General features: G+C 33.9%; 3 protein-coding genes and 1 pseudogene across 3 annotated transcripts; 2 read left to right on the forward strand and 2 right to left on the reverse strand.

Annotated features, from left to right (window-relative positions):
* The first annotated feature begins 369 nt into the window (after window positions 1-369).
* Window positions 370-1,754, forward strand: LOC145563628 (long-chain-alcohol O-fatty-acyltransferase pseudogene; annotated as a pseudogene).
* Window positions 1,755-5,836: 4,082 nt separating this feature from the next.
* On the forward strand, window positions 5,837-8,094 carry LOC145563631 (F-box protein At1g10780-like). Its single transcript, XM_081624066.1, has 4 exons — window positions 5,837-5,965; window positions 6,426-7,194; window positions 7,295-7,575; window positions 7,699-8,094. The coding sequence occupies exons 2-4, from the start codon at window positions 6,438-6,440 to the stop codon at window positions 7,933-7,935; spliced, it is 1,275 nt and encodes a 424-aa protein (XP_081480192.1). The 5' UTR covers window positions 5,837-5,965; window positions 6,426-6,437; the 3' UTR covers window positions 7,936-8,094.
* A 1,070-nt stretch (window positions 8,095-9,164) lies between these two features.
* On the reverse strand, window positions 9,165-10,943 carry LOC145564898 (F-box protein At4g19940-like). The gene has a single exon (XM_081625061.1). The coding sequence runs from the start codon at window positions 10,941-10,943 to the stop codon at window positions 9,456-9,458; it is 1,488 nt and encodes a 495-aa protein (XP_081481187.1). The 3' UTR covers window positions 9,165-9,455.
* Window positions 10,944-13,658: 2,715 nt separating this feature from the next.
* On the reverse strand, window positions 13,659-19,758 carry LOC145563632 (uncharacterized). The gene is made up of 8 exons (XM_081624067.1): window positions 19,588-19,758; window positions 19,381-19,507; window positions 19,211-19,286; window positions 18,042-18,114; window positions 17,507-17,602; window positions 17,223-17,273; window positions 14,796-15,170; window positions 13,659-14,215 (listed from the first exon to the last, which is right to left on the reverse strand). Exons 1-8 carry the CDS (start codon window positions 19,648-19,650, stop codon window positions 13,889-13,891), a joined length of 1,188 nt encoding a protein of 395 aa, XP_081480193.1. The 5' UTR covers window positions 19,651-19,758; the 3' UTR covers window positions 13,659-13,888.
* Between the last annotated feature and the right edge of the window lie 927 nt (window positions 19,759-20,685).

The raw sequence follows: 20,685 nt of genomic DNA on the forward strand, positions 1-20,685 counted from the left end.
AGAGGTAAAGGAATCCCACTACTCCTGAGTCCTGACTCCCGAGCAATTGTAGTTGGTGGGACTCGAAGTCACAAGCTGAATTCCACACCAACATCCTCTACATACCACCCTTAATTTCCCGTAACAAATCAAAAGTGTATTACGAAGTACACATTTATATGGAGTAACTCTCCATAATATAGGACGAAGGATGTAGACTAGTAGAGTCCTTTAGTGTTAGGTTGGTAATCAATTATTTGTGGCGATGATTGTGATGTGTTTGTTGATGTCAATACCAAATGGAAATTTATTGGTAAATGTGTTTAAATTCATAAATGTTGAATTTAATAAATACAGCTCATCCAGCTTCTATTGGCTAAATACTTTATATTCGTTGCTGCTGGAAAATGGTGCTGTTTAACTTATCTTGGAATTTCCATTTTAGATTTTTCAATCCTAAAAGTAACAACAGGAGCTTTAATTCGTTCCTCAACATCTCCTATCCTAATTACTTAAACAAGCACCCGAAATTAGTCAAAACATAAACAAAAAAGCTCTCACATTTTTAGTCAAAGCGTTGCAATTTTTCCAAAGTTAGTAAAGCAAATGGAAACAGAGATCTGGAATTTCATCAAGATATGGGCAGTAGCAATAGCATCAGCTAGTTACGCCTACTCAATATCTAGAATCTTCCAGATCAAAAAACCCATTTTCAGATTATTCTTCGTTCTTCCAATCATCTATCTCTTCACTATTCTCCCATTTTCTCTCTCCTCTTTCCATCTTGGAGGCCCCACTTTCTTCTACCTTGTTTGGTTATCCAACTTTAAACTCCTCCTTTATTCCTTTCATTTAGGCCCTCTTTCTTCTCTTCCAAACACCTCTTTACCTCTTTTCATTTCCGTTGCTCTTCTTCCCATCAAAGTCAACTCCAAATTCATCCATAATCGAAGTAACCCAAATAAATCTCTTCTTTTATTTGGGGTCAAACTGCTTGCATTTGCTGTTGTGATAAAAATATACGACTTTCGTAATGACTTACCCAAGTCTATTCTATTGGTTAATTACTGCTGTCATCTTTACCTTGGTGTTGAGGTAACTTTGGGAATTACCGCCGCTTTGGTTCGGGCCGTTTCGGGCCTGGGCTTGGACCCGCAATTTGACGAGCCTTATTTGGCTACCTCGCTTCAGGATTTTTGGGGCCGTAGATGGAATCTAATGGTGTCGGATATCCTACGGTTGTCGGCTTACAATCCGATTCGACGTGTCGCATTGCCATTGGTTGGGAAAAGGTGGGCTGTAGTGAGTGGGATGATGGCGGCTTTTATTGTGTCTGGTCTCATGCACGAGTTGATTTACTTTTATTTCATACGTGTGATGCCCACGTGGGAAGTTACGTGGTTCTTTGTTTTACATGGGGTGTGTACTGCGCTAGAGGTTGTGGTTAAGGAGGTGGTTGTGCCGAGGTTTCGGTTGCACCGGTTGATATCGGGTCCGCTCACTCTCGGGTTCATTGCGGTCACCGCATGGTGGCTATTCCTGCCTCAAGTCTTAAGGAGTGGTTATGATGTTAAAGTTATTAACGAGTATCCTGTAATGGCTAGTTTTGTTAAGGAGAAAGTGTTAAATTTCTTTATATATGTGGATAAATTTTTGGTTATTTAAGCATTTTAGCTTCAATTTTGGGTGTAATTTTTTTTTTAATTTGAAAAACAATTTTGGATGTAATTTTTCTAGCTCAATTTAATTAAGATCACTTTACTACTATCTTCTTATTATCCGGTTTATCCCCTCCCTATTCTATTTATTGACGTGTTTAGTTATTGTTACGTAACTATTGTGAAACAAACTTATTGCTGGTTTGATTTTCTTTTCTTGCAGGTTAATTTGTATGCATATAAGCTAATTTCTCAATAGTTTGCTTAATTTATCTTTGGGAAATGTTGTTCAAGCTAATTTCAAAATCACATAGTAGTGGCAGTGAGTTCCTGTTGGTTTGTTATAGGACATACAATTGGGCCGAATCGACTATAAGCAGTGGCGGATTTTGGGCCAAAAAGTTAGAGGGGGCAAGGTTTGAAAATAACAATACTTAATTACATGCCACAACATTTATTTGTAATTATTATTTATCATATTACTCCGTACTTATAATCAATAACTAAAATATGCTTAAGGGGTCCGGACTCTTACCCGCCTAACCAAGATCCGCCCCTGGCTATATCAGTATATTGTGCAGATGTCTTTCTATTATTGTTCATAGAGTTTGATTGATGTTTCTTGGTCAGGAATTCTATAGGTATGTGGACAATGTGGTTGCATCAGAACTTATAGCAATTTTTTCCGGCCTTGGCTTTGGAAGAAGATGTAATGCCAGAAATCAAGGACGAAACCCCGCCCTCCTGTTGGAGAGGGAATGGTCATGTAGTGTGCTGAACTAATTTGCTTTATGGGTTATGCAACTAACTTGATTTCTTCAGTGGCTCTTCACACCTAGTTGCTGAAGCATTTATAAAATGTTAATGTTTATTTGCTTTACTCAGCTGGAATTTTAATTGATTTAATGAAATTTTTACTCCTGTTTCATACTTTATATTAATTGAGGAATGTTATCTACGAAGATTCAGCATATTTCTATTTGTTACTCTCAAGTAGAGGTGGACAGAGGCCACTGAGGTCACCTAACCTTAGGGTCTGTTCACATTTACTGAACTGAACTGAATTGATTGGAGCATAACTGAATTGAATAGAGCTAAAATGAATATTTTATTAAAGAAGGAAATTAGGAGCTGAAATGAAATGAAATGAAATGAACTGAGCTGATTGGAGCTAAACTGAATTGAATTGAAATTAAGCTGAAGTGAACAAACCCTTAATAACTGTTGTTTCGTTTGTGATTCATAATCTGAATCTATTGATGTTGTATATACTCATATCAGTGAATGGCCCGGTATTGTTAATGCAATTGAAGCATTTAAGTTGTCTATCGTCTATGAGGGAAAGTACGAAGAAGGAGAGAATACTGTTGCTGAAGCTTGCAGTAAACGCAAAGCTATAACTGAAAAGGCAATACAACAGTCTGCTAACTATGACAGGGATCATCGTCCTGTTACTGGAAATGAGGCCAAATAAAGAGTCTGAATAACATTCTTATTTAAGTATTCCCTCTCACAAATTGGCAGTGGTAAGACTCACAAAGTGAGCAACCAAAAGTTGAAATAAAGTGGTACTAAATTCAACATTGTCACATAGTAATGACTAATGGAAAGAGTCTCAAATGCCCCCCTATATTCAATAAAACAGAAAAAAAAAAAAAAAAAAATTGTGCAGTGATGATAGAGCAAACCAGAACCTGGTCAAATCCATGAAATTAATCATTGTTTAGCTCACAATCAGCTTCGCTACAACAAGGGGGGAAATCTGTATTGTGATTGTACACAATACAACATACAGTACAGCTTTAAATTTGTATTAACTGGAGTAAATGATCCATCATCAACTGAACTTGGTTAGTTAATTTCTTTAGAGAAACTAGGCTTTAAATTCCCTTGTACCCAGTTTCCTTCTCAAATGAAAGATTGTGTATTTTTAGTTTCTCAAGGTTGCATAAAACTAAGCTACCATCATCTTTCAAAAAAAACAAAAACTATACCATCATCACTTTCAAATGTAAATACTACCTCTGATTTTTTTAGTTGTAACTTTGGAGTATTATTTGAGATATATAAAATATTTCAAAGTTGCAACTAAAAAAAATCGGAGGTAATATATACTATATAACTTTATTAAGTTACTACCTCTGTTTTATTATTATTATTATTATTATTATTATTATTATTATTTATTATTATTATTATTATTATTTATTATTATTTTTTTAATGTACCGGTTTGACTTTTGCACTATTTACATACTATATTTGATTAAATGTTTTGCTATTATGAATAAAAGGAAAATGTTATACTACCCTTTAGAGCTACATATAAGCATTAAATTTACATTTGAAAATCGTAAAATTTAAACACTGATTTACGCGTGTTTTGTCGTGAACTCATAATTTTATAAAATTTAAACACTAATGCACGTATGGCTAGGAGGGGAAGCAGGGGAAGGGAATGCATTTATGTTAGATGGAATTATCCTAGTGAGGGGTGGGTTAAATTAAACACGGATGGGGCTTCTAAGGGTAACCCAGGGGCTGCTAGAGGTGGGGGTATTATTCGGGGATCTCGGGGTGAACTACATCAGATGTTTGCTTTTAACTGTGGTGCTAGATCATGCACAAAGGCTGAGCTATTGGCAGTAGTGAGGGGATTGAGTATAGCGTGGAACGCGGGACATAAAAGAGTGCAAGTGGAAGTGGATTCTGAGGCTTGGTGAAGCTGCTGGTGGAGGATATTAGCTCCTCCTCTCCATACTATCATATTATCAAGAAGTGTAAGGACTTGATGAGTAAGCAAGGTTGGGAGGTGATGATACAGCATTGCTATAAGGAGGCAAACCAGGCTGCGGACTGGTTAGCGAACTATGGAGTAGCATCGACCACCAAGGTTGTTGTGTTTGAGGCGGCCCTGGTGGGTCTCAGGGCCGTTTTATTGGAGGATTGGGGAGGTGTAGCCTTAGCCTTAGCATCGACCTCTGTTTATTTTTATTTTTTTACTTTTTGATAGATTAAGGGCATGTTTTCTTCAATTTAATTTAATTTCAGTTCAGTTCATTTCAGCTCAAATCAATTCAATTTAGTTCCATTCCTAATTTCCTTCTCTCATAAATAATTCATTTCAGCTCTATTTAATTCAGCTCCAATCAGTTCAGTTCAGTAAATCAGAACATGCTCTAAATCTAACTATAACAGAGTACATGGCTATACCAATTTACAACACAGATAGTTAACAATCCTCAAGAAAAATAACCTATAAATAACATCCTCGGTATCAAATAGCCCAAAAAGCTAATTATATATATATATATATATATATATATATATATATATATATATATATATATATATATATATATATATATATATATATATATATATATATATATATATTCTTTTTGAAAAATAAGAAGTATTTTTTAAAAAGTATTGTGTTAGGTGCAACGTGACAGCATTGCAACGTGACAACATTGCAACACATTACCAACCATAATTAAGTTGATTATTTTGCCCAAAGGGTGAACATAATGGAACACCAAAAAATAAATAAAAAAAAAAATCTTAACCATCTTTGCGTATGCTTTCATATTAAACTCAACTTAAATAAATCTACCCTTTAACTCTAGATATCATTTGAGCCATAAACTAGTATTCGTGATGAAACTAAAGTCACATGAACAGGCTAATGTTCTGTTTGCCTCAGCTAGTTGGCTCCCTAACTTAAATTTCTTGAAAGTTGATAAGTGTTCAAAATATTATTGGGCCAAACCCAACCAAGCTCAACCCAACTTCAACGGTCCAACCTCTTTAATTTCATTTCAGAAATGTCAAATCTTTTTCACAACGGATCAAAATTTCAAAAAAATTCAAACCCAAAACTTTTTAAATATTGCATATTACTGCTCTCGTTGTTTTTATACCCTCAACTATTTCCATTTTTTCTTTTGTTTTTTGTTTTTTTTTGTTAGTTTCAATTTTTAAAAATTTCTAAAACTCACACTTCAAGACTGTGTCAGTAGTACACTATAATCCTGTTAAAATAACCCACAAATTAAAATAAATCAAATTAATTAAAATAAATTGTTTCAAAAAAAATTAATTAAAATAAATAAATAATAATAAAAAATAAAAACGTTTGAAATTTGAAAAAAAATCCAGTCTCCCTCTTCTCTTTCACTTATACCCGCGCTCCTTCCTCCTTAAACCTCCTTCCCATTTTTCCCCATTTTTTTCTCTCTCCTCACAAACCCTTCTCTTTCTCTCTCCTCTACTTCTCTCTCTTCTCACTCATTTTTGGGAGCAACCCAGATCTTAATTCTTTCAAATGTAAGCTCCTTTTCCCTCTAATTTTTCTGTGTTTCATTCATTTTAGTCTATAGTTTTTGATTTTTTCTGGGTTTTGTTTGATTTCTTTGTGTTGAGCTTACTGAATTGGGTGGTTGAACTTTTAATTGAGTAATCTGTTTGTAATTGAATTGGGTTTTACTTATCGATTTTAAGTAATTGAGCTGTCAGATGTAGTATATTTGATAGAATTTTTCTGGGTCATTGATCCGATTTGATATAATTGAGCTCTATAATGTCAGATTTCACTGTAAATTATCTTAATTTGCTCAGAAATTTCTGGGTTTTGGGTTTTATTGTTGTTTACGAGATTCTAAATTTGCCCATCTGATTTTGTTGCTGTATCTTTCTTGATTAATCGGTAAATGTAGGATCTTTTTGAAGTTTAATTTGTGGTGATTTAATTCAATTTGCTCACTAATTGTTTGTTAAATGCTCCCAGAGAACAAAATAAATGGAGTCATTGCCAGATGCCATTGTTCAATACATATTGTCTCACCTAAACAATGCCAAAGATGTGACATCTTGTATTTCAGTCTCAAAGAGATGGAAAGAGTCTATGCCATTTATTCGAAGCCTGTACTTCCCTCGAAACGTTTTCGATACGTCCTCAATGAGAGATTGTGACGATACCAACCCTGATGAAATCATATTGAAAATTGTAATGATGGTAGTTCGATTAGAGGAGCTTGTTGTATACTGTCCTTTCTCTAGTTCAGGGCTTGCAGCTTGGCTCAATGTAGCTAATAAGTCCCTTAGACATCTCGAGCTTCGAATGGATAGCCTTTCGGAACATCAAATTAGTCCAGAGGCTTCAATGAGTAAACTAGATTGTATAGGTATTGCAAAGAATTTAGAGTCCTTAAGATTGTGGGGTGTGATGATGACCCAATCACCTAAATGGGAAACTTTCCATTATCTTCGAAATCTTGAAATTGTTGGGGCAAGAATGGAGGATCATTCATTGGTAGATGCACTTCAATTGTGTCCTAATTTGAATCGATTATTGCTCCTTGGTTGTGAGGGAATTCGATCTGTTTCGATTAATATGAAAGAGTTAGAGGAGTGTAAATTGGACTTCTATGGTGCTGGAAACAATTCCCTCACCATTTCTTGTCCAAAGTTAATCAGCCTTGAGATTCAAGGGTGTGGTTGGATGAGGGTTCGGGACACTCAATGCCTTCGAAATCTTTCGATTTCCAACAGTGGAGGTAAATTCCTGCTATGATCACTTTTCTAATCAGACTGTTTTGAGGGTTTCCAATTTTCTGTTTAACTGACAGTTTTCAATCTTGTAATGTTTATTGACAGGAAAAGTTTACCTGGTTGATTTTAGCAAACTCGTGGCACTCGAAACCTTGTCTTTGAGGGGTGTTCAATGGTGTTGGGATGCCATAAGCAAGATGCTTCAATGGGCTTCTGAGGTGAAGTATCTTTACATGAAGGTTGAATTTACTGGTGACTTTGAAAACCTTCTGCCCTTCCCTGAGATCGATTTTGTCGAGTTCTTTAATGCTCATCCAAAGCTCCAAAAGTTCGATATCCATGGAGCTATGTTTGCTGCATTATGTCAGAAAAATAGCTTGAAAAATGTGAGTGAACTACAGCATAACATAACCTTAGTAGAGTATATACATTGGAATTAGTCTTGGATGTTCTGCAGTAGTCTTACAGCTCTTACTTGAGGTGTGACGCCTGTCTTTTATTGGTTGCAGGTCGATTCAAAGTTTTCAATTCCATGTTTGGAAGAGATTGTACTAACTGTAAGATCACCATTGAATGCTGAACAGAAAATGAGTACTCTTGAGTCATTTGTGAAGTATGCGCGAAACCTTAAGAAGATGGTAATAAAGATTCTTCAGATGAAGAGTAGCCATAGCAGCACAGACGATTTCTTTGAGGATATCTGTAGGTTTAAATACATGAATCGAAAAATTGTTCGAATAGAATAACAAGGAAGAAGTGATTTCTCTTCCTCTCTTTCCCTTTCCCTTTACGTGGAATTCCCACATCATTTGTTGTTTCATGTAGAACTTCTCATCAATTTTAACTGATAAACTGTATCCTCATCATTTTTAACAGATAAATGTATCAATTTCTTTCCGTTTGAACTGGTATGTTGTGTAGATGTTCTGAATTTGAAGTCTTGGCTACTACACTTTCGGTTTGGAACTATGTATTTTTTCAAGATTTGATCACAAGCAGCCTTGAAACTATCTTTAAGAGACGGTAGTATCGTTTGTGTAAGTACATTGATCGAGGAGAGCTCTATTAGGGCTAGATCAAGATCGAATTGATACAAGTAAGTTTGATGGTCGTGACTTGTGAGTAGCTGTGACTCTGCTTCTTTGATGGCTTCGGACACTTCAGCTATCTAGCAAGTTTATAATGAAAATTCGGAGGTCAAAAACATCAAGCAAGCAACTTAAACAAATATAATAAATCAGAATACTAATAATCCATACCACCAAAGAGTTTAGTTTTTCATTTCTTCTCTTGTAGCTATATATAGTGAATGTTTAGAGCGAAAGTTAAGCAAAAATTTAAGGGCAGAAAACTAATATCACATGCCTAACTGTTTGTAAAGTATGGAGTATCCTTTCTAGTGAACAATTGTTGGCTATCTCCTAATCTGCTTGGAAGAAATGCCTCAATGATCATGTTTCTATCGTAAAAGACTTCCAACTAGTCTAAGCATAAACTTTAACTCTTGAAATTTCAGGGGAAGAAGGGGAATCCTTGTCTGAAGAGCAGATTTGAGCCCTTCTTTTAGTGTATTTGTTTAATTAGAGGATACAGAATGTAACAAGGGTGTCACAACTCACAACATATTTGCTCTCCTAAAACAATTGTGACTATTCACACAATTGTAACGCCTATTCAGTTTCAAGTTTGTGGCAGATTGCATGTTGTATTTGAACACAATGCTCAGGATATGATCAACTCATGTAAATACAGTGATTAACAAGATAGTATAAATGAATACTCAGAATTAGCTTTTCTTAATGTATGATTAAAACTTTTGTTTTGATCATCCCTTAATCAAGAACTTAAAAATACGGAGAAGTCAATAATCTTATTTTGGTTGTCATTAATAGAATTATCGATCATTAAAAGCTAAATTTAATTCAATTTCTTTAATTAATGCCCTAACTTTTTTTTAGTAAATTAATGCCTGAACTCCTGGTACAATAAAAATAAAAAAATAAAAAAAAAAAAAGGCGTAAGGCTTTTTCTAGTTATTGATGTTAATCTTATCTTATACATCGATTAATTTTGTATGCTTTAAGAAAACATAATTAATCTATGAAATCAGAAACAAATTACTATTGCAAAATTATACCTACATATAAATGTAAATAATTTATAGCATTAATATAATTAGAATAAGAAAAATGTTTACTAAAAAACACAAATTCTGCAAAGAAAAAAAAAAAATCCAAAAGCCTTGTAAATTTAGAGAAACTATAAATTATTTCCTCTTAATTAGGCCCTCTTTTCCGGGTAATTTTCTTAACCACAATTTCATATATCTCTCGCCTGAACCTGATTTATCCTCAATTATTTCAAAACCCTCAAAACCACCAAACACCAAAAGTCCACCTTCCCACTCCTTCATCACCTCATCCTCCTCATGAGGCACCAGCTTCATAGGCAAAGCCTGTTTCGGACCCCGTACACCGGCTAAATCAGCCACAAAGTCTCCAAATCGAACTGTGAAGTCTAATGGAATAAGGCTTTCAACATAGTTAAATACACTAAAATTAACCTTCTTGTAGCCCAAAAAATCGACCCAACCGGGCAAACCCGAGATTCTGATCCCTTTTACATTCCCATCATTCAATGAACGGAGAACAAAATTATGTAACAACACATCAGGAGTCAATAGCATCCCTCCATTACCTACAATAGACACGAAATTTGCATCAATTCCTTTTCTTTTTAGGGCAACAATATTTGTTCCTACATCTTTTTTAACCCATTTAGAGTTAAAATACACCCATAATTCCAATGAACAATCTCCATAATCTTTGAAGCTTATGACGCCTAACTTCTCCCCTACATTAGCAAGCTTAGACTTCGATGGCACCCCATTAGGAGGCGAGGGGATAAGTCTAAACTGCTCGTGTTCAACATCGAAACACACGATGTTTTCTTCACCCGACGCCCTCTTCCCAATCCAATAAATAGAACCATTAAGAAATACACCTTGTGTTCGGAAAGGGTAAGGGTAAGGAAAAGAGGATGATATCTTTCTCCACGAACACGAGTCGAATGAAAACTCATCCGGGGTTTTAATGGTTAGAACCCTAGACTCAACATTGTACAACTTGTTATCGTCTAGACTAATCGTGCCGAAAATATTCAAGATCTTGAAAACCTTAGAAGAAGAATCAAACCCAAAAGAGTAAGAGCAAAAGGGTTTATGAAAATAAGAATTTAGAGTGGTAGTTTTGTAATTATTAGGGCAAGGAGGGATACTTCTGACTTTTCTTGTACTAGGGTTACAAACAAATACATTCTTGCCATTAAAGAAACACACTAAACCCTTCACAGGGCTAAGAAAGTTAGCCTTTGACATAGGACCTTCGGTTCCGGTTCCAGTTCCGATACCAGGTACGGTAAGATGGTGAACAGCACGGGCTCCGAGGAGGCCGACCGAGTAAAGGTAATGCCTAGATCCATCAGAGTTGGAGAAAGTGATAAGGATACCAGAACTACTGCTCCCTCCAACCCCGAGCCGGGTTTCGGCACGGGAGAGGTGGGAATAAGCAAAGGAAGGGCTGTCAATGATGGAAAGCCATGTTTTGGAGACAGATCTGAATTGTAAAAGGGATTTGACAGGAAGAGAGGTGAGGATAACAGGCTCAACTTCAACAGGAAGAGAGTTAGGGTTTTGGGCAGAGTTTTTAGGGAGGGATTTGATTAGGGTTTTGGTGGGTTTTTTGGATTTTGTCATTCTAAACGAATGTAAAGAATGGTGAATGTGAGGAGTGTTGAAGTTGGGTTTTTATAGATTTTGGGAGGGTTGAGGTTTCCTTTGCTTGGTCTCCAAGGAGTTTTAGTACGAGTAGATTTTCTTTCTGATTTTTTTATAAGACTCTAATTACTTTTTCTTTTACTTGGTCTCCAAGGAGAATAAGTACGATTAGATTTTCTTTCTGATTTTTTTTTTAAAAAATAATTATTCTTTCTTAACCCTAGTATTTTTTTGTTCAAAAAAAAAAAAAAAAACCCTAGTATTTTTTGTTGAGAAAAGGAAAGGAAAATAAAAGAGTAATAAAGCCCACCAATGTATTGCTTCCGAATATTAAATTAAAAGTTATGTTTTAATATATTAAGTAAAAAAATTAATGATAAATGTTTTTTTTTGGTAAAACAATGATAAATGTTTTAAATTTAGTTAAAATAAATTAATATCAATTTATATTCATTAAAAAGTAAAAAAAAAAAAAAAATTTAACACATTTTTTAGACAAAATTTATTAATTACTTCGTAGTATTATAATTTTTCCTATTAATTAAATTCATTCACTAGCAATGTGTGACCCAGACTTTGCTTCGAGTGATAGTTCAAATGATTTTTTTTTATATTAGACATTTTAAAGATTTGTTTTTTTTTTTTTTTATTGTGAGTAAATTAGAATACAGTGATAAGAATAAGTTAAATTAGTGTTTTTTTTTCTCTCTAGATTCTAATACTTGTATTTATTTATATATAAATGTGGATCAATATAGGATAATTTATTTCTATGGTAAGATGGTAATATATAAATGTCTCGTTACTTAACCTTTAAGTCAAACAGGTGTACTACAATCAATATTGTAAATTAGTTGTAAAGTAACCGTAAAATGAACATATATAATTTGTCCATGCTATAAAAAAATAGTTGCCTATATTTTTATTGATAAAGTTTTTTTTTTTTTTTAAAGGACTATTTTTATTGATAAAGTAGCTCTCTTTATATATGTTCATCAGGAGAGAACGATGAATTTGTACGATTTAGTTCTTTTGCTCGTAGTAGTGTAACATTGGCGGAAATGTACATTTCCCCTTAATAAATATAATGTTTCATTAAAAAAAAATTATAAAAAAATTATAAAAAAAAATAATAAAAAAAGTAGCTCTCTTTAACAGAATAAAAATTAAATTATAGTGTGTGAAAGTAATCATTTTGTAATTTATTACGGAGTATAAAACTTATCTTATGACTTATTTACAATAAAATTCATATGAAGTTTATAGTCGAGTTACCCCGAAAAACTGGTTAAAAGTTATCGAATATTGGTAAGAGTTATTCTAAAACTATTTGATATACATAACTATTATTGCATATCTGGTGTACACAAGATGATTTTTTACTCAAACGAGGAACAAGTCCAAAAAAGAAAAATCACAAATGTGGTACATCAATTAGGACAATTACACTAGTAACTACAGTATGTACCATCTACCAGCACTTAATTTGCTAGTGTAGATCACATCCTCTTGCTGTTACTACAGTACGGAGTACCATCTAGTCATCTACCAGTACAAATGATTTACAGCAATGAAGTGTGTTCTTATAAGCCAAATGTTGTACATCAATGCATAAACGTTGCGTATATAATCACAAATACATCAAAAATACATACTTGATAAAAAAATAAAAATTTATGTAGAACATTAGAAATGCATAAAAAAAATACATAAGAAAATTTGTTGCAATTATTTCAAGTTTGTCATTAATATATTCAATTACTAGTTCTTTGTCCGAGCAACGTTCGGATGATCACAGGAAAAAAAATTATAATTATATAAGCTTGTATTTATTATAGATTTTGTATACATTTAATATTTTATTTATTAAAGTTGTTATTGTTCTATTATGTATGCTTTATATTTTTTTTATCAATTATCTTATTATTTTTTAAGGGGAAAAAAAAAAGTTTTTGACGGGATTATTATTTTTTAGTATATAGTATATAATCTATCTATCTATCTATACTATATACTAAAGTAATCACCAAGATTATTCTAGAAATACATGTGTCACGATTATATTAAAAAATTTCCTGCCAAAAACCTTTTTTTTTCCTTAAAAAATACTCCATAATAAGATAATTAATAAAAAAAATATAAAGCATACATAATAGAACAATAACAACTTTAATAAATAAAATATTAAATGTATACAAAATCTATAATTAATACAAGCTTATATAATTATATAGATATAATTTTTTTCCTGTGATCATCCGGGCAAAGAACTAGTAATTGAATATATTAATGACATAGATTATGTAAAAATTTTCCTATATCAAGTCCTTACTACATGTCTTAACGTTGTCCATGTTTGACATATTGACATGAGATGAATGTGAGTGCTAAAATCTCATATCTTAAACCACCCTCAACAACAACAACAACAACAACAACCAAAAAAAAAAAAAAAAAAAAGAGGATTTTGAGTACGGAGTAATATGTAGTGTTACTCTGTATTTTTGAGGATTGACTTAAGACTTGTTAATTGTTATACTCCCTCCGTATTTTATTATTTGCTCTATTTCCATATGCGCGGAGTTTTAGAAAAATAGTACTCTGTTGTCAATAATAAAATATGATGGAAGTGGTTAATTGAAGAATAAAAAAAAATCTTACAAAAATAAAAGTGAGTGTAGGTGAGAAAGAGAGTGAATATGAAAAAGATTCAGTTTCTATATACACATTGCTCTTGGAAAATTAGGCATATACCATAAAGTTCAAGAAGAACGCAAAGCTTCTGGGTGGAAGTCAAAACAAAAGAAGATGAGTATATAAGTGTACCTATAAAAAACGGAGATCCATCAGCAAGAGAAAAATAACCGAAACATGAAACAAGAAAACTCGACTCTGTTATAGCACTAGAAATTTGACATTTACATTCATTTCTCAACAACTGAAGAGGATATAGAAAATAAAGATCGATAGTCTTGCCAGAGAGGTAAATGTATTAGTAATTGCTTATGCAACTCGAATGTGTATTCTTTCCATGATGCTATAGCAGCAGAAAAGCAAGCCCAATCAAAATGAAATTCCCTGCTACCGGCAGGATATGAATCACAAAATGTTGTCTTAATGCTCAAGAAAACAGATCTTAGCCCATGAACGATCTCCTTTTGTTCTTCAGATAATATTACAATATCACTCATATCCATGGTAACTTCTGATTGTTGCAGGGTAGGCTGTTTCCAGACATAAAATTGTACAGCCTGTTTAGATACAGCAAAGAAAAGCATATAAAGTGAATCAAAGTGTATTGAATTCAGGAACCATAGGCATCGGGCTTATGAAGAGGTACATATAACGTATAAAATAGAGGATAATCAACTAACAGATTAACAATCAATGCCACAATTTATGGAGTTTAAAATTATGGTGACACACCGAGGCGTTTGTGATGCAGAATTAAATACCCTAAAGAATCATTTGTGGGGGCTCAACAACAAAAGCATCTCAACAAATACAAGCCCTAGATAATATTGATCTATAAATGTCCACAAATATGTAGCAAGTTCTAATAATAAGATAACTACCCACTATATTGCAAGATCATTAAAAAAAAAATCCTGTATATAGAAGCCATCAAACCCTAAACTGCCAAAGCTCCACTATTATCAAAGACCCAAAATAGCGCGTAAAGGACCATCCACCATCTCCCTCTCACTACCCAAAGAATGCTAAAACTTCATACCTTAAGTCAAACTGTGTTACTGTGTAGTCATGTCAAATCTTAATTACATTTCATTTCAGTACAAACATATATATTTCAGATTAAGTGGAAAAAGTTACCTGGAGGGCATGCAACAGGTTGGCAAATTCTTGGCAATATAAGTTGTCTCCCCTAACCAGCTTCAACGGTTTCATAAGTACATCAGAGCTCTCTAGCTTATGCTTTTCTGGAATACAAATCCTTCCTTGAGTGGTATAGATATTAAATCCCAAAAAGAATAATCTTGCAAAGCATATGTCATAGCCTTGTTGATGATCTGAGCCCTGGTCTAAAGAAAACCAATACATATTGCTAGGTGCCGGTAAGGGAATGCATGGAGTTGACTCGTTATCTAATATGCTCTGAGTCAAGAGTGAAACGAGTTTAGCATCTTCGTCAAATGAACTATTGCGGCTGAACCAGAGTGTTAATGTAAGTCGTTCTCCATCACTTATCTGCAATAAAGCCTTTTGTCATACACCCAAGCAATATTCAAATCAAAATACAGATAAGATCCCAAGGAATAAGAGGGAAACGTTGAAGGGTTCTAGAAAGATGAAAAAGATCATCACTTTCTAAATCCAGAATTGCAGGGTATGAAGTTAAACAAACTAATCTTCATCCACCACCAACCAGTAACCAAAACCACAGCCACCCCACCCCAAGAATACACACATCTACACAACAACATTATCAAATCTAGAAACCCAATGGTGAGGTCGGCTGCATGAACCAAGAATTTATCTCTTGCAGTTGTCAGCCAAGTCCTCTCTCTCTCCATGCCCTTCTTTCAAGTGCTATATGCTTCTGTAATCTCATTTATTCATATCATTCCTAACTCCGATCCCTCCATCCAAGTCATCTTTGGTCTGTCTCGACTTCTTCAAAGATCTTCATGCTCCCAACTCTCTACTTTCCATCTTTTGGTCTCCGTCTTACCTGCCCAAACCATCTCAACATAAATTGCAACTCCCATTTTTCTAAAACAACCCTTCCTAGATCAGTAGATACCCACATTCCTGCCCATACAACATCGTTGGTTTAATGCCCACCCTATAAAATCTACATACATTATTTTTTCTGAAGAGGAAACCATAATGGTTCTCATAGTCTGGTTACTCATTCAAGTCAAATAATCATGCATCTGAGGGTGATCTTACCGACTTGTTACAGAGACAAGATCTGATTTTAACACTAAGTCTCATAGCATCAATATTAACGCGGAGTATAAAAATTTGAATAGATAGACGTTATGGTAAAGGCTTCACAGCAAAGGGGCAACTTAAGTGTGAATAATACAAAGAAGAGTATTAAAAGCAAAGAGACAGGGAATGAGGGAAGAGATCAAGTCAGTAGAAAGGATGTGAAATGTACAAGAGGACAGAGGATCAACAAGTACATTTTACTTTAATTTTTAGCTTAATTGAGAGGAAAACAATGATAATCATTTCCTCAAAATAATGTTACCAAAAAAATAACTAACGGTATACCTGATTTATGATGTGAAAAAAATAAAATAAAAATGCAAGTCCTACCATACCCTAGATGGGCAGTATGTTGGGAGTGATTTGGGAAACAATTCATTATTGACATACTTCATACTTGTATATAACTTTTTGGTAATATTATTTAGGTATAATATTATTTAGGTATATCATTCAGATAATGCTATTAAAAGAAGTTATGGAAGAATCAGAGTTAGCTTCCCCATAAAACAACCAATCCCCCCCCCCCCCCCCCTCCCAGGGATGTGGACTTAGCTTTTCAAAGTCTGCCCTGACTAAAACCAAGTGAACCAGTTTGAGCCAAGTGCCATGTCTAATCAGATCATGATGCAAAGATGCAGTGTGTAATATTTGGAATGATACATATTTTCTACATCCATGAAAAATCTTCCTATTACGCTTTTACAGGCATATTAAGGATTTTAGTAGGGTAGGATGAGAGTGTGAGATAAAGAAGTAGTGGAGGGGTCCACTTCACGTGGGTTGAGCAAAAAAGATTTCTGAATAAAGTAACAGGAAAATTTTGTGGACATCCTAAATAAGAATACATGAAGATTAAATGTTGATAGGAGTACATTTTAGTTACATGGTGGCTTCCATGTAAATCTTGAAGCAACGCCATTGGTGATCAAGTAATCACACAATGTGCAGAGTTCAAGAAAAAAATTACCCTTATTTCTTGGATACAGTGTTCAAAAGTTTGGAATACAATTGATCCCAAAAAATCCGCCACTCAATATATGCCTAAATATTAGTAATAGGGTGATTTTCATCTAAGCCTTGAATTACAGATGAAACAAGAAAATGAAATTGGTCTTACTGAAAAAGTGAAAAGGTTAGCAAATGCTTAAGGCTACCCGAACAGTAAGGCATAAAACATTCATGGCCTGTAGAGAAATTTCCGAGGATAATAGGATTGAAAACTCGAAAATTTCAGAAAACTAATTATGGTTGTGCTTATGCATATACTACATGTCTACATCAGATTTTATACTTATATACCTCATCAACACAATGTATGTTGCGGTTGTCAGCAGAGTACACGACTAGATCCTGAAAGAAACAGCAATCAGAAGTCAAGATAGAGTACTTTAGGAAGCCAAATACACGAACAGTTTACTGGAAGCAAGACTGAGACTCTGAGAGACATTTTCCAAGATTCGATAAAAATAATCACAAGTATAATGGCTATAGATACTGACAGTGGAAGCAGATTGATATCAAAACCTTGATGCACCAGCACTCAAAATTAATTTAATATAAAGCCATCATGGAGATTGGCTTACCCCAGCCATGGGAAAATAATTTGTTGGCTCCGCATCCTGAAAGTGAAACACGCCACCACTAAAATCCTGCCCGTAGCTGTTTAAATAGCAGACTGCCTTCGTAGAAATGAAGTATTGTGTCACTAACTCTTGATAAACATATATTAAATGGGGAAACATCTCAACAGTAACGGAACCAGAATAACCTATTGGAAGGGTATAAAAAGATCAGCAGAAAATTGGGGAAACTGTTCATAAGAATTGAACCTGCACACCCTCTCCTTAGTTTCTACATATATAATACAAAATGATGCATGACTAAATTGGAGTTCAGTGCTGCAGCAGATTCACTCATGACTGATAAGTGATAATCAGAACTGCTAGCCGATTTTGTCAGACAAACGCACATTCCCAAGACTAGGGTATGGACGAGTTTAAAAATGTCCAGCAAAATTTCCCAGATGGCAGGTATCATAAGCAGATCAACTTCAAAAATACAATGTAGTTAGCAACTCAAAACAAGCAATTATCAAGAAACAAAGGATTGCAAACACACCGTATAGTCACGCTGTTCGAGATAAGCTCTGTTGTCATCACTATGCCACCCAATACTTGCTCCTTTATTCCAGCTGGCATACAAGAGTTTCATTAGTGATACTAGGAAAAGGTGCTCATAAAAAATAAAAATAAAATAAAAATAAAATAAAATAAAAAAAGAAGAAAGAAAAAAGAAAAAAATAATCTAGGAAAAGTTATAACTGTTTTCTCAACACTAAAATGATATTGACTGACATATAAGGATGGAGAAGAAACAAGATTAGCTAATTACATCTTGCTTGAGCTTCTGTTATTAGAAATGCTTTCAGAATTAACAAAGTTATTTCTCAACAAATAAATTTATTAGAAGCATAGAATACTAAGCGTTCATTTGGTTAAACATAATAGATTGAAATGGATTGGGAACTCCATAGCCCATACCATGTTAAATTTGTTTTGTTAAGATGGAATGAATGTGTAGGGATTTCTGATAAGTATCTCTAATTATCAACAAGTTCCTAATTAGCTGAAGACTGGAGTTTTGCAGATGTACAAACAAAAAAAAAAACTTAAGGAAGTACACGTAAAGTCAAGACAAAATTTTGGGATGATTCAATTTTATCAAATAAGTCATACATGTACATGTTTACAAAACTCCACTCATTGAAGATAAGTTACATCAAGTTTACAAAACTACAAAATTGAGTTCCCATATCAAAGAATTTAATAGTCAATGGATGAACCTCTCACATCAAAACCCTTGAGACAAACTTTAACCACAATTCGGGGAAATAGTGTTGATTTGCTTCAGGCCTACAATTCTGTGAATGAACATACTAGTGCACCAAGGAATGGTTGCCAAGTCCACACAACAACGAAGAAAACAATAACAAATTATCAAGATTCAATTCTTAATTCAAATGCTCAAGCCGGTGCATATTCCTTCCACAGTTCCACCCCAGGAAAGCGCAGAATAACCAACATACAAACCTTCTTCCATTTCCAAACATTCAATCAAACAGTAAAATATAAACGAATACCTACTCACATTTGAACTCCATCCATATCAATATACCAATCATCCAATATACATAACTTACAGAAGGAAAAAAAATGTAAGCCAACAAATTAAAATTAATACTTCATGAAAATTACAAGATCACTCAGAAATGCTAGTAAACAGCTCACCTAATCAAACCAGTGAATTCAATAAATAACTCATACTCACAATCAAACACTTCCTCAACCTTGTCCTTCAATTTCTCTGCAAAATAAACAATAACAAAGAAAACCCATCAATCAAAAACACAAAAAAGGGGCAAATTAAATAGAAACAAAATCTGGGAACATATCAAAACCTCGAATTGGGATGAAAGGCATAATAAGATGGGCGCAATTTGTGGCAATAAGATGAGAGAGAGTAGTAGAGAAGACATTTGGTCTATACCCAACTGTACAATTACTCTTATGAATGAATTCCAGCTCCTAATATCATCAATTTCAAGTAATCTGTGATAATTTTATGAAAAATTTGAAGGGAATTGAAAAAAATGAATGATGTGTACCTTACAGACTTGTATAGGAATAAAATTGCGAATGATTTGGCGTGGATGATCGTTGGAGGCCATTTTTTATTGAGTTCTTGGTCTTCTCGAATGTTCGAATGAATGAGTGCGGTGTTTGACTGTTTGGCGCTTTGGAGCTTCGACTTGGCTATAACTCTATAAGTAGTTGTTGCAAAGGATGAACTGAACAGATGTTTGAAGGCAAATTGGTGGAAATGCTTTTTTTTTTTAATTTTTTTTTACCAGGAAGAAAAAGGGATTTTATTTAGAGCTGTTCATGGGCGGGACGGCCCGCTAAGCCCGTCCAACCCGGCCCGCAAAAAGGGTGGGCTTGGACAACCTTTTTGAAAAAATTTGGATATTTGGACGGGCTAGGCCCAGCCCGTTAACATAAATGGGCGGGTATGGACAAGAAATATGTATCACGGGCTAGCCCGCCCGGCCCGTTTATTAATATATAGTAATAATAATAATTATTATAATAATAATAATAACATTCTTATTTTAATAATCTTATTTAGTTAGTTATGACATACTTTGCGTATTTTTGAAAATAAATCCAAAGAGATTATATTGAACTATAAGCTTTTATTATTTACAATTACTCATTTTAATTTTATAGTTTATCATTAACACTTATTAAATAAGTTTTATCTTACATATATTTATAACATATGTCATAGTTTCAACTTTTTTTTAATTTCTATTACCATTTGTGAACAAAAATTATAAGACAACTACACCAAAATAATTTTAGCACAAGTAAATAATAAAAAGATTAGTTAGTGTTATAAAAAGTAAAACAAAAATTAAGGCCCGTTAGCCCGCGGGCAAGCCCGGCCCGTTTAACAAGCGGGCATGGAAAAAGTATCAAGCCCGCATAAAAGGGTTTCGGTTTGCTACATAAAGCCCGTTGAACAAAAAAAAATAAGCATAGGCCCGTCCCACTACCCGTCCAAGCCCGCAAATGATCACCTCTAGATTTCATTAATAAAATATAGTCAAACGGCACTTACATAAAATTCCTACATTGCAGATTTGATTATGAATCGCATTTATAATAAACTTCATCTGAAGCAATACAATATGCGAGTTCGC

This window comes from Chenopodium album, chromosome 10 (assembly GCF_948465745.1).
Source record: "Chenopodium album chromosome 10, dcCheAlbu1.1, whole genome shotgun sequence".
Lineage (NCBI taxonomy): Eukaryota > Viridiplantae > Streptophyta > Magnoliopsida > Caryophyllales > Amaranthaceae > Chenopodium > Chenopodium album.

Coding starts and splice junctions, on each gene's coding strand:
- LOC145563632 (XM_081624067.1), bottom strand. CDS start 19,650: ATGGCCTCCAACGATCATCCACGCCAAATCATTCGCAATTTTATTCCT. Junction 19,287..19,380: donor GCCTTTCATCCCAATTCGAG/GTTTTGATATGT, acceptor TTTATTTTGCAG/AGAAATTGAAGGACAAGGTT. Junction 15,171..17,222: donor ACATACATTGTGTTGATGAG/GTATATAAGTAT, acceptor GCTTTATTGCAG/ATAAGTGATGGAGAACGACT.
- LOC145564898 (XM_081625061.1), bottom strand. CDS start 10,943: ATGACAAAATCCAAAAAACCCACCAAAACCCTAATCAAATCCCTCCCT.
- LOC145563631 (XM_081624066.1), top strand. CDS start 6,438: ATGGAGTCATTGCCAGATGCCATTGTTCAATACATATTGTCTCACCTA. Junction 7,195..7,294: donor TTCGATTTCCAACAGTGGAG/GTAAATTCCTGC, acceptor GTTTATTGACAG/GAAAAGTTTACCTGGTTGAT. Junction 7,576..7,698: donor AGAAAAATAGCTTGAAAAAT/GTGAGTGAACTA, acceptor TATTGGTTGCAG/GTCGATTCAAAGTTTTCAAT.